The following is a 13,823-nucleotide window of genomic DNA, read 5'->3' as shown; positions in this document are numbered from 1 at the left end:
ACTTGTACACAACTTGGCCTTGACATGAGCTGATCTGAAAAGGATAATTTCCTGGCTTTCAATGGGCACATTCGTAGGTTGAGAGATGGGGTTAAGTCACAATAGGAAAGGAACATAAGCTGGGTGTGGTAGACTAACAGTCCTAGGGTTGAGAGGCTGAGGCAGGAGGATCATAAATGTGAGGGTAGCCTGAATACCTAATAAGATTTCATTTTCTACAAAGAAGGAGGGAGGGAAGGAGGAATGATAAGGGGGAAATGGGCAAGGAAAGGGAGGAAAATACAGAAATGTCATGCAGGAAGACAGCAGGAATGATTTCAGTGACTCTGCTTCCCTGTATGGTTAGGGGCAGAGATGACCAGAGGAGTTTGGACCCCTGACTTCTGCATATCCTCCTCTCCAACAGGGGAAGCCTGGCCTGACCAGGGACGTGGCTGCTTCCGAGGTGTGGACCATTCTGTGGCACCGCTTTTCCATGGCCCTGAGGCTACCTGAGGAGGTGACTGTACAGGAAGACGATCTGTCACTATCAAGTCCGCCCAGCCTAGAGCCAGACTGGACACTGATTTCACCCCAAGGTGATCTCTCTCTTAGCATAGCTCTGTTTGTAGAGGTCTCTTTTCAAAAGGAGGCAGCTTAGAACTGGGTTAGCCCACAGATAAGTACCCCGACTATGTGCAGAGTGGGTGTCGGAGACGATAATGGACCTGCCTACCAATGGGGGACAGGAAGGACCAGACAGGTTATGGGATCCTTGGGTGACCGGGGCAGCTGGGCATCTTGCTTGCTTCACGAGGCCTGCGTTCTCTGTTGTCTTCAGGCATGGCAGCCTTGCTGAGCCTGGCCATGGCCGTCTTCACCCAGGAGCCCCAGTTATGCCTGAGCCACCTGTCCCAGCATGGAAGCATCCTCATGTTGACCCTGAAGCACCTCCTTTCCCCCAGCTTCTTGCATCACCTGAGCCAAGCGTGAGTCTGAGCTGGGAAAACAGGAGACTCAGAGTCAGAGCCAGCAAGGGGAAGTAGAGGTGGGGGCAGGAGAGAAGGAGCTGAGAGCTTGAGCTGTAAGGCTACAAGTGGGGTAAGAATCAGGCTGGGAACCTGAGGAGTTGCGGAGATTGGGAGAGCAGGGCTGGGAGAGTGGACATGAGGGAGGGAAGAGTCATAAAGGGTCCCCGGTTTGCTCCCTTCCTAGGCCTCAGGGGCCCGAGTTCCTCCCTGTCGTGGTCCTCTCCGTGTGCCAGCTGCTTTGCTTCCCTTTTGCCCTGGATGTGGATGCTGACCTCCTTGTAGGCATCTTGGCCGACCTCAGGGACTCAGAAGTTGCAATCTGCCTGCTGCAGGTACTTAACGGAGTTATTCAGGTGCCATGGTGGGAAAGGAAGATGGCCAGTGTTGTATCTTCTGACTCACATCCCAGTAGCTCTAGGGCTCTCCTAGGCCCTCAAAGAGTAGGGCCTCTAGCTTGACCGAAGTGTTAGAGTGGAGGCAGTACTCAGACCCAGAGACATGCAGCTGAAGCTGGGCTAAGGTCTTCCCCGTCCACTGGCCTCTCGTCTGGTTCTGTTGGAACTCAGTCAGGAGGCCAGGCACTGTAGCTTAGCTCCTTGGTCAGGAATTACTGCCCTGGCATTCTTTGGCAGTATTCCTTGGGTCTCCGGAGGCAGAAAATTGTGCCCTTGCAGAGCCAGGTGTGAATGTAGAAAGGTCCTGCTCTCGAGCTCCACATGGGTTTCATGGGTTGTACTGTGGGGTGAGGTTCTGCTGCCGGGACAGTTCTCTCCTTGGCTCGATATGTCTCTCTTGTCCATCCCATCCCCCCCTTCCCCCCTCCCACATTGCGATGTTCCTCTTCCTCTCCTGGACTCGTTCACCAAACTCTGATTCCTCCCAGGTCTGCTGCCACCACCTTCCGTTGTTACAAGCAGAGCTGCCCATTGGTCTGCTTACACGCCTGGCCCTCATGGATCCCACCTCTCTCAAGCAGTTTGTGGACACAGTGGCTACCTCTTCCAGGACCATCATCTCCTTCCTCTCTATTGTTCTACTGAGTGACCAGCCCTTCATGATTTCTGACCTTCTGTCCCTGCTGACCCACACAGCCCGGGTTCTATCCCCCAGCCACTTGTCCTTTGTCCAGGAGCTCCTGGCTGGCTCTGATGAATCCTATCGGCCATTGCGTAGCCTCCTGGGCCACTCAGAGAACACCGTGCGGGTGCGTACTTATGGGCTTCTGGGACACTTGTTACAGCACAGCATGGCCCTACGTGGGGCACTGCAGAGCCAGACAGGACTGCTCAGCCTTCTGCTGCTAGGACTTGGAGACAAGGACCCTGCCGTGCGACGCGGTGCCAGCTTTGCTGTGGGCAATGCGGCCTACCAGGCTGGTCCCTTGGGACCTGCCCTGGCAGCTGCAGTGCCCAGTTTGACCCAGCTGCTTGGAGATCCTCAGGATGGTATCCGGCGCAATGTTGCATCAGCTCTGGGCAATCTGGGACCCGAAGGACTGGGCAAGGAGCTATTACAGTGCCAAGTACCCCAGCGGCTCCTAGAAATGGCATGTGGAGACCCTCAGCCAGCTGTCAAGGAGGCCGCCCTCATCGCTCTTCGGAGCCTCCGACAAGAGTCCTGTATTCATCAGGTAAAGCCACGGGCCTCAGGAGCCATGATGACCAAAGGCCCTACAGCATTTCTCTGGTGTAGTTTGTGAGGACCTACAACACCTAGAAATGCCAATATGGCCCTGTCTGGGTGTAAGAAACTCAAAGACAGTACGTTGGAGATGGCTTTCTCTTTTTCCCTCTCCCACCCTAGAGAAGGGAAGGGATCTGGAAGGCTCCCCTGGGCTAGGACATGCCTGAGATCCCAAGAATCATAGCTTGTCTCTTCCAGACACAAAACAGAAGGGAGATGGGGAAACCAGAAGATACTGAGGCCATGAAGCTGCCAACTGCTTTCGTTTTTAGTGCGGCGCTAAGCATTTCACCTGGATTATCTAGTTTAAGCTGTTATTACACTCATTTTGTAGGTGAGGAAACGGAAGCATAAATAATTTAGTGACTTGTCCAAGTTACAGTGCTGCAGGGTGAGACTGACTTTTGAACTCACCAATCTGGGTCTAGAGCTATACTCATCCAATACTATCTTAGTTTGCTTCTTCTGTTTACTGTTGAGTCTCTAAGGAACTCAGGGGAGTCACACATCTGAGAGATCACAGAGCAGAATCCGTCAGTGTGGTGGCATTAGAACCACAGGCATTGACAGGGTGGTGCAGGCACTAAAAGAGTTTCCCACAATCCATGTGGGGAAACCACAAAAGAGATGCTTGGTCGGAGATGCGGGACCCACTGGGAAGCAGATGTTCAGGCTTCCTGTCAGTTACTGCTGCTTTCCGTAACCTCTTACCAGGGACAAGTAACTGGGTCACCTGGTGCATCGATTTTATGGCCAGTACCAAAGAGAGTGCAAATACATACCTGGGTCTTATTGATTCATAGCTCTTGAGATTTCTTGTTCTGATCAGCCTATCCCAAGTCCCCAGAAGGCCATTTCTCTTTTCTTGGTTAAAGGGGAATCCCTTGCATGTGCCAACACCACCATTTCTCACCCTTACATCATATTCTGCCATTTGCTTCCTATCCCACAGGTGCTGGTGTCCCTGGGTGCCAGTGAGAAATTAGCCTTGCTCTCTTTGGGGAACCAGTTACTGCCGAATAGCAGCACCAGGCCTGCCTCTGCCAGACATTGCAGGAAACTCATCCACCTCCTGAGGCCAACCCACAGCACGTGACCCCGACTCCTGGGGCTCTTCTTCCAGCCTTCACTACCCTTCCGTTGCCAAGTCTTTCTTATTCTCCTACCCAAGCTACTGACTCAGCTGAGAGCTGGAGAGACTGAAAAAGAGTGATAAGCTGCCAACTCCCCTGTGAGCAAGAAACTAGAAGAGATTTTCATATTAAAGCTCCTTCCTTTCCCTAGATTCATGATGATTTGAATCAGTAAACTTCATCATCACTGTTGGTGCCAGAGAAAATTCCTTCCTTCCTACGTGCAGGGGTCTTGCTCCAGGAATGTGCCTTCAACCCCAGGACCATGCCACCCACCCAGGCCTTAGGAAAACACGTCTGCCTTGCTGGATCTCTTCCCTTCTGGATCTCCTGTGATCTGTCTAGCTATTTTTGCTTTACGTACACTGGTCTCTGTCTCAGCTCTAGCCTGTGGGGATAAATGTCATCACCTCTGTTGTTGCGGTTCCTCAGCCTTCTATGGGTGGGAAGTACGTGTGTGTGTGTGTGTGTGTGTGTGTGTGTGTGTGTGTGTGTGTGTGTGTACGCGCGCACGCGTGTGCGTCTGTGTGTCTGTGTGTGTTCTGTTTGTAAACACTTACTGAAAAATGTGCCTCACCCTATGTGAAACTCCCAAGGTAAGGGGTCAGGCGACTCCATCCCTCTTCTAGTGTCTCTGTGACATTGGACGCCCTGTGACCCTGTTCACACAAGATCTTGGTTTGGAGAATTGTTTATACTTTTCAAGGCAAGGCCAGTGGAGCTGATACAGAGAAGAATGGGACTACAGAGGTAAATCAGGGTGCTTTGAGACGATAATACAGTCGTTGTCATATTTAGCACCGTGTCAATGTATATGGAATCCTAGCTGCCTTGGTGGAGTGGTTGTTTATGGAGACTGTGGGATTTGCCAGAAAAGAGTGACAGTCTCATCAGTTAAAATCGAATGTACCTGGACACTCCAATTTACCAGAATGGGTGTTTGGCAGCACATTAGTTAGAATCTAACTGTGTGTGTGTATTAGGAAGCTTAACCAAGACAAGCTTCCAGGGCCCTGCTTTCTCCATCCAGTCAATCGGGAGAGTCCTCTTCATGTGGCTCAGTGGTGAGTGCTCCTGCCTATACATGAGGTTTTGGGTTCAGTCCTCAGCAGAAAAGGGAGGGGGAAGAAAGGTGTCTTTCTGTCCTTCCTTGATTAAAGTTTGTAAGAAATGAAAGATGAGTGTGATTATCCGTATTTTATTTTTTTTTTTTTTTTTTCTTCTTTTTTCGAGACAGGGTTTCTCTGCGTTTTGCTTTCCTGACTCACTTGTAGCCACTGCCTCGACTCACAGAGATCCGCTGGCTCTGCTCCGAGTGCTATAAAGCGTGCGCCACCACTGCCCGGCTGATTATCCGTATTTTATAAGGAGTTTTCTCATTATCCACTGTATTTAGTTACACTTGAGCAAAAGTAAGACCCTCCTTAATTTCCTGCTCTCCATATTATTTTAATTCAGAACACACACACACACACACACACACACACACACACACACACCCTTCCTGTGTACTAGATAACTGTGCCTGTCACAGTTTCTATTTTGGTCGGGGAAAAAAAAACAGGGAACTTATTGAAATAAGTGTACTGAAGGTGGGTGGGTCGGCAACTACCAAAGAGACTGAAGCAGGAGGATCACATTCTCAGGAGTCTAAGACCAGCCTGAACACAGCCAGTCTCACAAAGTGAGTAAATTAGATAAACTACATAGAAAGATGATTCTAAAAATGCTCTGGAGCTGGGCGGTGGTAGCATACTCAGGAAGCAGAGTCAGGCGGATCTCTGTGAGTTCAAGGCCAGCCTGGTCTACAGAGCAAGATCAGGACAGGCTCCAAAGCTACACAGAAAAAACCCTGTCTCACAAAAAAAAAAAAAAAAGAAAGAAAAGAAAAGAAAAAACAAACAAAACAACAAAAAACCCAAAAACCAACCATACAAACAAAACCTCTAGAATTTAAAAAGAAAGCAGAGAAAAGGGTTTAAGAAGTACTAAGCTGATCACTCATGTTCCCATCCCCATCTGCCCTCAGTCCATTCATAAAATCTATTTCCTTTCCTACGGAGATCTGGGTGTCCTCCCCATGAACCATCCTTGTTACCTAGCCTCTCTGGTCTGGGGCTGTGCATTGTAGCATGGTTATTCTTTATTTTACAGCTAATATCCACTTATGAGGGAGTACATGCCATGTTTGTCTTTCTCGGTCTGGGTTACCTCACTCAGGATGATTTTTTTCTAGTTCCATCCATTTGTCTTCCAATTTCCTGGTGTCCTTGTTTTTAACAACTGAGTAATACTCCATTGTGTAAATATACCACATTTGCTTTATCCATTTCTCAGTTGAGGGACATCTAGGTTGTTTCCAGGTTCTGGCTATTACAAATAGTGCTGCTATGAACATAGTCAAGTGAGTGTCCTTGTGGTATGGTTGAGCCTCCTGTGGATATATGCCCAAGAGTATCGCTGGGTCTTGTGGTAGGTTGATTCCTGATTTTCTGAGAAACTGCCACACTGACTTCCAAAGTGGCTGTCCAAGTTGAACATGATCAGGTTGGGGTGGGGGGAGAACTGAAAGAGACTTCTGGAAGGAGGGATGCATTTTGGGGTCAGGTAAAAACCTGGCGCAAGGGGATCTCCCAGTGCTGCAAGCTGGAAAAGTATATGAAGTGGGATTTCAGCTACGATAAGCTAATACCTGGAAGAAGCCAAGGCCATTCCAGAGGTCAAGCTGAGGCTCAAGGAGTCTTGGTGATATTGGCTTTTGGTTATTAGTTGTTTCCTGCTATGAATTTCTCATGTGCTATTGTAGCTTTTCCACCATTTATTGGGTACCATTTCCCCTCTACTAAAGGAATATTTAGATAACCTTCTGAGCAGTAACACAGCCAGGATCCCTAATTTCAGGCCTTTCTGTAATTATCGTCATTAGCAGCATCTGGCCAGGACCATCTCCAGAGAACCTCTGTACTTTCTAAAAACAGACTTAAGCATCCAGACTGTTTGAGAAGGCCTGGCGGATGTGCTAATTAAGCTTAGCTTTCTCCTTTCCAAAGTCTTATCTCTAGTTTTAGATCCACCCTTAACAATTAACTCAGAACTAAAGGGTTCCTACTTACAGGTACATCTAGCTGTTGGATAGCCAAGTTGCCTAGCGACCAAGCACACTTCCCCCACCCTGCCAGGACTCCTGTGAGGAGCAGAGATAGCTTGGAGAGAGAAGGACCAAAGGGATAAAAGGCAGTTTTATTTTCAGAGGAAAGACAGAGAAGAAAAAAGAGAATGGAAGAACTAGATGGGTAAGAACTGGAGAGGAACGAACTGAGATGGGGGAGAACTAGATTAGAGAAGAACTCGGTTGGAGGGCTAGAAGAGAATACTAGAGGAAAGACATGGAAGACGAGGAAGAGCCAGATGGGGAAGAACTAGGTGGGTGAGAATAAGACAGGAAGAACTAAGGAGATGGGAAAGAGCTGGATGGCAAAGAATGAGAGAGGGAACGTAGAAGATTATAGAGAGGGACTAAGGATGAGGAGGAGCTAAGATGGGAAAGAACTAGATGGTTGCGAACCTAGATGGGGCAGAATTAGATGAAGGGATTAAGATAGCGCATAGGGGGAACAGCATATAAATGTAGAGAGAAATCAGGCAAGAAAGGAGCTGAGAGAGCAAAATAGAAGCCATAGAAGAATAAAGTGTATGGACTAAAGAATAACATGTATGCTGAGCGGCGGTGGTGCACACCCTTAATCCCAGCACTCGGGAGGCAGAGCCAGGCGGATCTCTGTGAGTTCGAGGCCAGCCTGGGCTACAGCGAGATCCAGGACAGGCACCAAAACTACACAGAGAAACCCTATCTCGAAAAACAAACAAACAAACAAAACCAACAACAAAAAAAGAATATTGTGTACATAGATTCATTAGTGACTCCTCAGATTAATCTGAGTAGTTTCTCTTCTGGAACCCTGGGTGAAGGCTATCGAGGGGCTGGACCCCAATAGTCTGCATTATCCTAGGAATCTACAAGGAAGACCCTAGCTTAGACTCCTAGCAATAGCAGATACATACATAGCCTAAACTGGCCATCTCCTTTGACCAGATTGGTACCTAGTTCAGTTGTCATGAGAGAGACATCATCCAGCAACTGATGGAAACATGCAGACCCACAGCCAAACATTAGGTGGAGTTCAGGGAATCCTTTTTTTTTTTTTTTTTTTTTTTTTTTTTTTTGATTTTTTTTCGAGACAGGGCTCATTTGGTAGCCCAGGCTGGCCTCGAACTCACAGATCCGCCTGGCTCTGCCTTCCCGAGTGCTGGGATTAAAGGCGTGCGCCACCAACGCCCGGCTGAGTTCAGGGAATCTTGCAGAAGAGAGGGAGAAAGGATTGTAGGAGCCAAAGGGGTCAAGGACACCACAAGAAAACTCACAGAATCAACTAACCTGGGCTCATGTGCTCACAGAGACTGAACCAACAACCAGGGAGCCTACATGGGACTGACCTAGGCACTCTGCGTATCTGTTACAGTTGTGTAGCTTGGTCCTCTTGTGGGACTCCTAACAATGGGGACAGGGGCTGTCTCTGACTCTTTTGCTGGCTTTTGGGACCCTACTCATACTGGGATGCCTTGCCCAGTCTTTTTTATTTTAATTTATTATTTCTATTTAGTGTGCATTGGTCTTTTGCCATGGGTGTCAGGTCCCCTGGGACTGGAATTACAGACAGTTGTGAGCTGCCATGTGGGTCCTCTGGAAGAGCAGTCAGTGCTCTTAACCCCTGGGCCATCTCTCTAGCCCTTGCCCAGTCTTAATACATGGGGAGGTGCTTAGTTTTACTGCAACTTGATATGCCATGTGTTTTGTTGATACTCATGAGACCTGCCCTTTCTACTACTACTACTATTTCTTCTCCTTTTGTTTTTTGTTTTCGTTTTTTTCAAGACAGGGTTTCTCTGTGTAGCTTTGGAGCCTGTCCTGGATCTCACTCTGTAGTCCAGGCTGACCTTGAACTCACAGAGATTTGCTTGCCTCTGCCTCCCAAGTGCTGGGATTAAAGGTGTGGGCCACCACTGCCCGGCTACTTACTTACTTTCTTTCTTTCTTTTCTTCTTCTTTCTTTCTTTCTTTCTTTTCTTTCTTTCTCTCTCTCTCTCTCTCTCTCTCTCTCTCTCTCTCTCTCTCCTTCCTTCTCTCTCTCTCTCTCTCTCTCTCTCTCTCTCTCTCTCTCTCTCTGTCTGTCTCTCTCTCTCTCTTTCTTGCTTTTTTTTTTTTTTTCCAGACAGGATTTCTCCATGTAGTTTTGGTGCCTGTCCTGGATCTTGCTCTGTAGACCAGGCTGGTCTTGAACTCACAAAGATCCACCTGGCTCTGTCTTCCCAGTGCTGGGATCAAAGGCATGCACCACCACTGTCCAGCTACCTGCCCTTTCTTAAACAGAAACAAAGGCAGTGGATTGGGGATTGGGAAGAGAGGAACGATGTGGGGAGGGACTGGAAGGAGAGAGAGGGGAAAGTTCGGGCAGGATGTAAGATAAATAAATTTATTGAAAAAAAAAAAAAAGTACTCAGCTGACTGGTCAGGTGGGCTCTTACCTGGAAGGTGCACCGGAGCGGGCCCTTGAAGGAAGTGGAGTGCACAGTGCACCAGGGAAGGATCTAGGCAGCGAGGACATCTCAAAGGCCCCACACTGAACCATGGCTGCCATGCTCCGGAGTTCTCAGGAAGCCAGTTTACCAAAAAAGCAAAGATGGAGAGGCAGCCATGCATGGCGACGCGTGCCTTTAATTCCATCACTAGGTAGGCAGAAGCAGGACTGTGAATTTGAAGCCAGCTTAGACTATATGGTGAGGCCCTGTCTCAGAAAGAAAAGAGAGTAGGAAAAGGTATTGAAGGCAGGAAGGGAGCGATGGGGCAGGTGCAGGTTTCGTAGACCTTCCCTGGCTGAGAGTTTTTATAAATGCTGTCGGGATCAATGGGAGGGGTAAACACAAAGGAGCAATGTGCTTTACCTTATGCTCTAGGAAGGACTACTCCGAGGACTAGGGAAATGGTTCCGGTGTGTAAGGTGCTTGCTTCACAAACATGATTCCAGGACCCATGTAAAAGCTGGGCTTGGAGTGCTGCTGAAATCTGAGCACTGCAGGGACAGAGACAGGCAAATCCTCTGGCTTTGCTGGCCTGCCCATCTAGCCAAAACAGCTCCAGGTTCAGTGAGACCCTGCCTAAAAAAATAAGGTGGAGAGTCACACACACACACACACACACACACACACACACACACACACACACACACACCATATACACACAATAGTAGGTTAATGCATATTATCACCACTTGAACAGATACCATTTTTTTTGTTGTTTAGGCATTTTAAATAAATATACTTCTAAGTACTTGGTGTGTGTATTAACATTAGGACTGTTTGCTTTTAACAAAATTACAGTACTGTACCAAATGACAATAGTAATAGTTTAATATTAACTACTTCATCTTACATCAGTATTCCTTACTCACAGTTTGTTCAAATGGAGAGCTAAAGAGAACATTCGATGGACATGCCGGGCAGTGGTGGCGCACGCCTTTAGTCCCAGCACTCGGGAGGCAGAGCCAGGTGGCCTGTGAGTTTCAGGCCAGCCTGGTCTACAGAGCGAGAGCCAAGACAGGCACCAAAACTACACGGAGAAACCCTGTCTCAAAAAACAAAAAAAAACCCAACCAACCAAACAACCAAACATACAAACAAAAAAACCAAAAAAATACACACAAAAAAAGAGAGAACATTCGATGGACTGTCTTACAAGACTAAATATAGAAACTGGAGAAACCTTGGTGTGAAAAGTACTTACTGTGTGAGCATAAGGTTTTGACTTTGTCAGAGCCATGTAAACACTGGGCACTGATATGCATGAACATCAACACATATATGTGCACACACACACTTACTCAATATAAAATAGTTTCTGATACATCTTATCAAAGGAAACAGTTAGTTGACCAGCAGAATTTCCCACAATTAGACTTGTTGATATGTATTAGAATGTCAGATATATATATACACACACATACATGTATATGTATATATATATACTGGAAATATATTATAATATATATTACTGGAAGAGAATAAATATATATTATAATATAATATATATTACTGGAAATATATTACAATATATATTACTGGAAGAGAATAAATATATATTATGATATAATATATATTACTGGAAATACGCACACACACATATATGACACATACACATTCATGCCCCCTCTCTTTGGAAGATAAGGATCTCATATTACCTCAATATATAGCCACAGTTGGACTTGGATTCCATGTCTTCCTGGTTCTACCTCCCAAGAACTGGGATCATGAGCACTACCACACTTATCCATATTTTCTTATTTGTATGTGTTGTGTATATGTGTGTGCATGCATGTGGCTACACTCATCCACATGAATTTGTAGAGACGTTAGATAGAGTTGACATTGGGATGTCTCCCTCAATTGCTTCTCTCTCTCTCTCTCCTCCTCCTCCCCCTCCTCTTCCTCTCTCTCTCTCTCTCTCTCTCTCTCTCTCTCTCTCTCTCTCTCTCTCTCACACACACACACACATTCTCTCTCTCTCTCTCTCTTTCTCTCTCTCTCTCTCTCTCACACACACACACTCTCTCTCTCTGAGTCTAGAGCTTTCTGTTTCTGCTAGACCAGCTGGCCAGCAAGCTTCTGGATTTGCCAATCTCCATCTTGGGAGTTCTGGGATTGCAGACGTGCACCACCACGCCTAGCTTATATGCGGGGTGTGTGGATCCAAGCTCAGGTCCGTCCTCAGTCTTGCACAGCGAGCACTTTACTCATTGAGCCATTTCCCCGGCCCTATATTTTCTTTCTTTCTTTTTTTTTTTCCCATAAAGAGTCTGTTGGACTGGTGCACACACACACCTGACCACCTGAGTTACAATCCACAGTGTGGCAGGAGAGAATCAACTCCGGAGAGTTGTCTTCTAACCTTCTATAGGCCTTCCAGACTCAAGATCCGGATCCTCAGTATGCCTTCCATTTCTGGGTTGTGACTGTATCATTTCAGATATAGTCAAATTGACAAGCAAGAATAGCCATCACACTAGGCATAGCCGTCACCTGTGATCTCTGAACATAGGAGGCTGAACCACGAGAATCAGAAGTTCATAGCCAGCCTAGGTTACACCTAAACTCATCTCAAACACCACCACCACCACCACCCCCACTGTTAAGATAATGTGCAAATTTCTTAAGAGCAAGGATATTCCTTGTATAACTATGGTGTCTTTAATTAGGGAAATTGACATCTCTAAAATATTGTAATCTATGTCTTACAATTAAACATTGCCTCAGTCCACAGGCATCATGTGTTACCACCTCTGGCTGTCACATCTCTTCAACCCCGGAAACCACCTTATAGCCTTGGCTTGTCTATTATGACATTGGTTGACACTTTCAAAGAGAACAGGTCAAATTTCTCTGAGGTTTGTTTTCCTGTTAGTCATTTTTGGCAGGGACACTATTTAGGTAATGTGTTTTCCTAGTGTACCATATCATGTTACTTTTTGCCATTTTTAAATTAGTATTTATGTTCAGTTGGAACCTCCAGCTTGTCCCTGCATGATCCGGAAAGCCCTATTCCTCTCTCTCTCCAAACCCTGCCCACTCAAAGAGAGATCTCCAAACAAAGGGAAGGCCCCAAAAAAACCTCTCAAATATTATTAATGGACTAGGGGCCCAGAAGAGAAACCATGAATGGTGAGAATTGTCTTCAGGGGAAGAATCTAAGTATACCATGCTCTCTGTCTGTTTACTTTATTCCTCTATGACAAAATTCTATCTGTACAGCTTCAGCTCAGTCCTCACACTCAACTCCTCCCTGTGCCCAACTTTTCCTATCCTCATAGTTTTACTAAGCTCCTATGCTTTTGACCTCATCTTCGTCCTCTGTTCCTTCATCCTGCACCTTTCTTTCCTTGCTCCTTACTCCTGGCTCTGAGAAAATTCTACAAGACATCTATCTGACCTACCAGCTACAGAATCTCTGCCTTTCTCCCTTCTCTCTGGCCATGTGGCTCTGTCTACCCTCTACAGAAAAAAACAAAACAAAAAAAAAAAAAACTGACTTGTTCTTTATCTCCTTGCCACAGGACTCTCTGCCCCCAGGAATTCTGCCTCACTCTTTACTCCACCTGGATATGCAAAAACCTCCTTTGTCCTGAGTCAATTGCACTTGGGAATGCCATTAGGCCTGAAGGCAAGGGATCGTCTGAGCTTCACTTGCATAAGAAGCAAAGCTATGCATCTACAGCCTGCTTGTCTCCTAGACTCTGTGGGGGAGTTAGTTACCTAGAGAGAGGATCAGCATCTGAGAAGCTTACACTGTTTGCCAATATGGTCTAATAGTATATGGGCACACAAGAATTTCATAGTAGAAGACAGCTGAAATATTAAAAATTGAATAACACCAAATTCCATGATAAATGGCTTTCTCTAGAAAAATACCTTGAAATTTCTAGGTATAGATTTAATATACAGCTGAATCTCTATAATACATTCTTGCAGCCCACAAGAAAAACCCAGTTCCACATTCTTAGTGGCTATGGCAGTACCTCCCCTGAAGTTGCCAGCAGCCAAGTCCCTGCCTAAAGTATTCAGTTTTTGACCATACATGGGCATAAACCAAGCTTGTGGCAGACACATCATCACCCATTGCCTACAACTTATATAAACTCCCTACTTTAGTTCTAGTGTGTGATTTCCTAGCCTCAATCTCAGACTGAAGATCTCACCTGGGAGTTGCTTTACTCAAATATACCTGTTCTTCTACTTTTTCAGTTCTGCTTGATCTGGCTTACTGTGTCATTGCAGAAACCTATTATTGGGCTACAGAAAACCTATTAATTTATTCTTTGAAAACTTCATGCATGTATGCAATGTATTTTGATCATACCCACTCCTGTCCCAAACTCCCTTTGCCTGCTCC

The 13,823-nt window shown here is 46.4% G+C and overlaps 1 protein-coding gene across 3 annotated transcripts in view; it reads left to right on the top strand.

Moving 5' to 3' along the window:
• Stk36 (serine/threonine kinase 36) overlaps positions 1-5,002 on the top strand; it is a 32,368-nt gene extending 27,366 nt beyond the window's left edge. For 2 of the 3 annotated variants that reach the window (XM_037210260.1, XM_037210261.1), the window contains exons 23-27: positions 407-578; positions 821-968; positions 1,195-1,342; positions 1,894-2,640; positions 3,646-3,789. In XM_037210260.1, coding sequence (XP_037066155.1) covers positions 407-578; positions 821-968; positions 1,195-1,342; positions 1,894-2,640; positions 3,646-3,789 — 1,359 coding nt within the window. Of the gene's footprint in view, positions 1-406; positions 579-820; positions 969-1,194; positions 1,343-1,893; positions 2,641-3,645 lie in introns of all 3 variants that reach the window. The other variant, XM_028893068.2, reaches the window with a different exon arrangement.
• Positions 5,003-13,823: the final 8,821 nt, after the last annotated feature.

Source organism: Peromyscus leucopus, chromosome 13 (assembly GCF_004664715.2).
Source record: "Peromyscus leucopus breed LL Stock chromosome 13, UCI_PerLeu_2.1, whole genome shotgun sequence".
Taxonomy (NCBI): domain Eukaryota; kingdom Metazoa; phylum Chordata; class Mammalia; order Rodentia; family Cricetidae; genus Peromyscus; species Peromyscus leucopus.
Note: the sequence above shows the minus strand (reverse complement) of the source record. Positions and strands in the feature narration are given on the sequence as shown.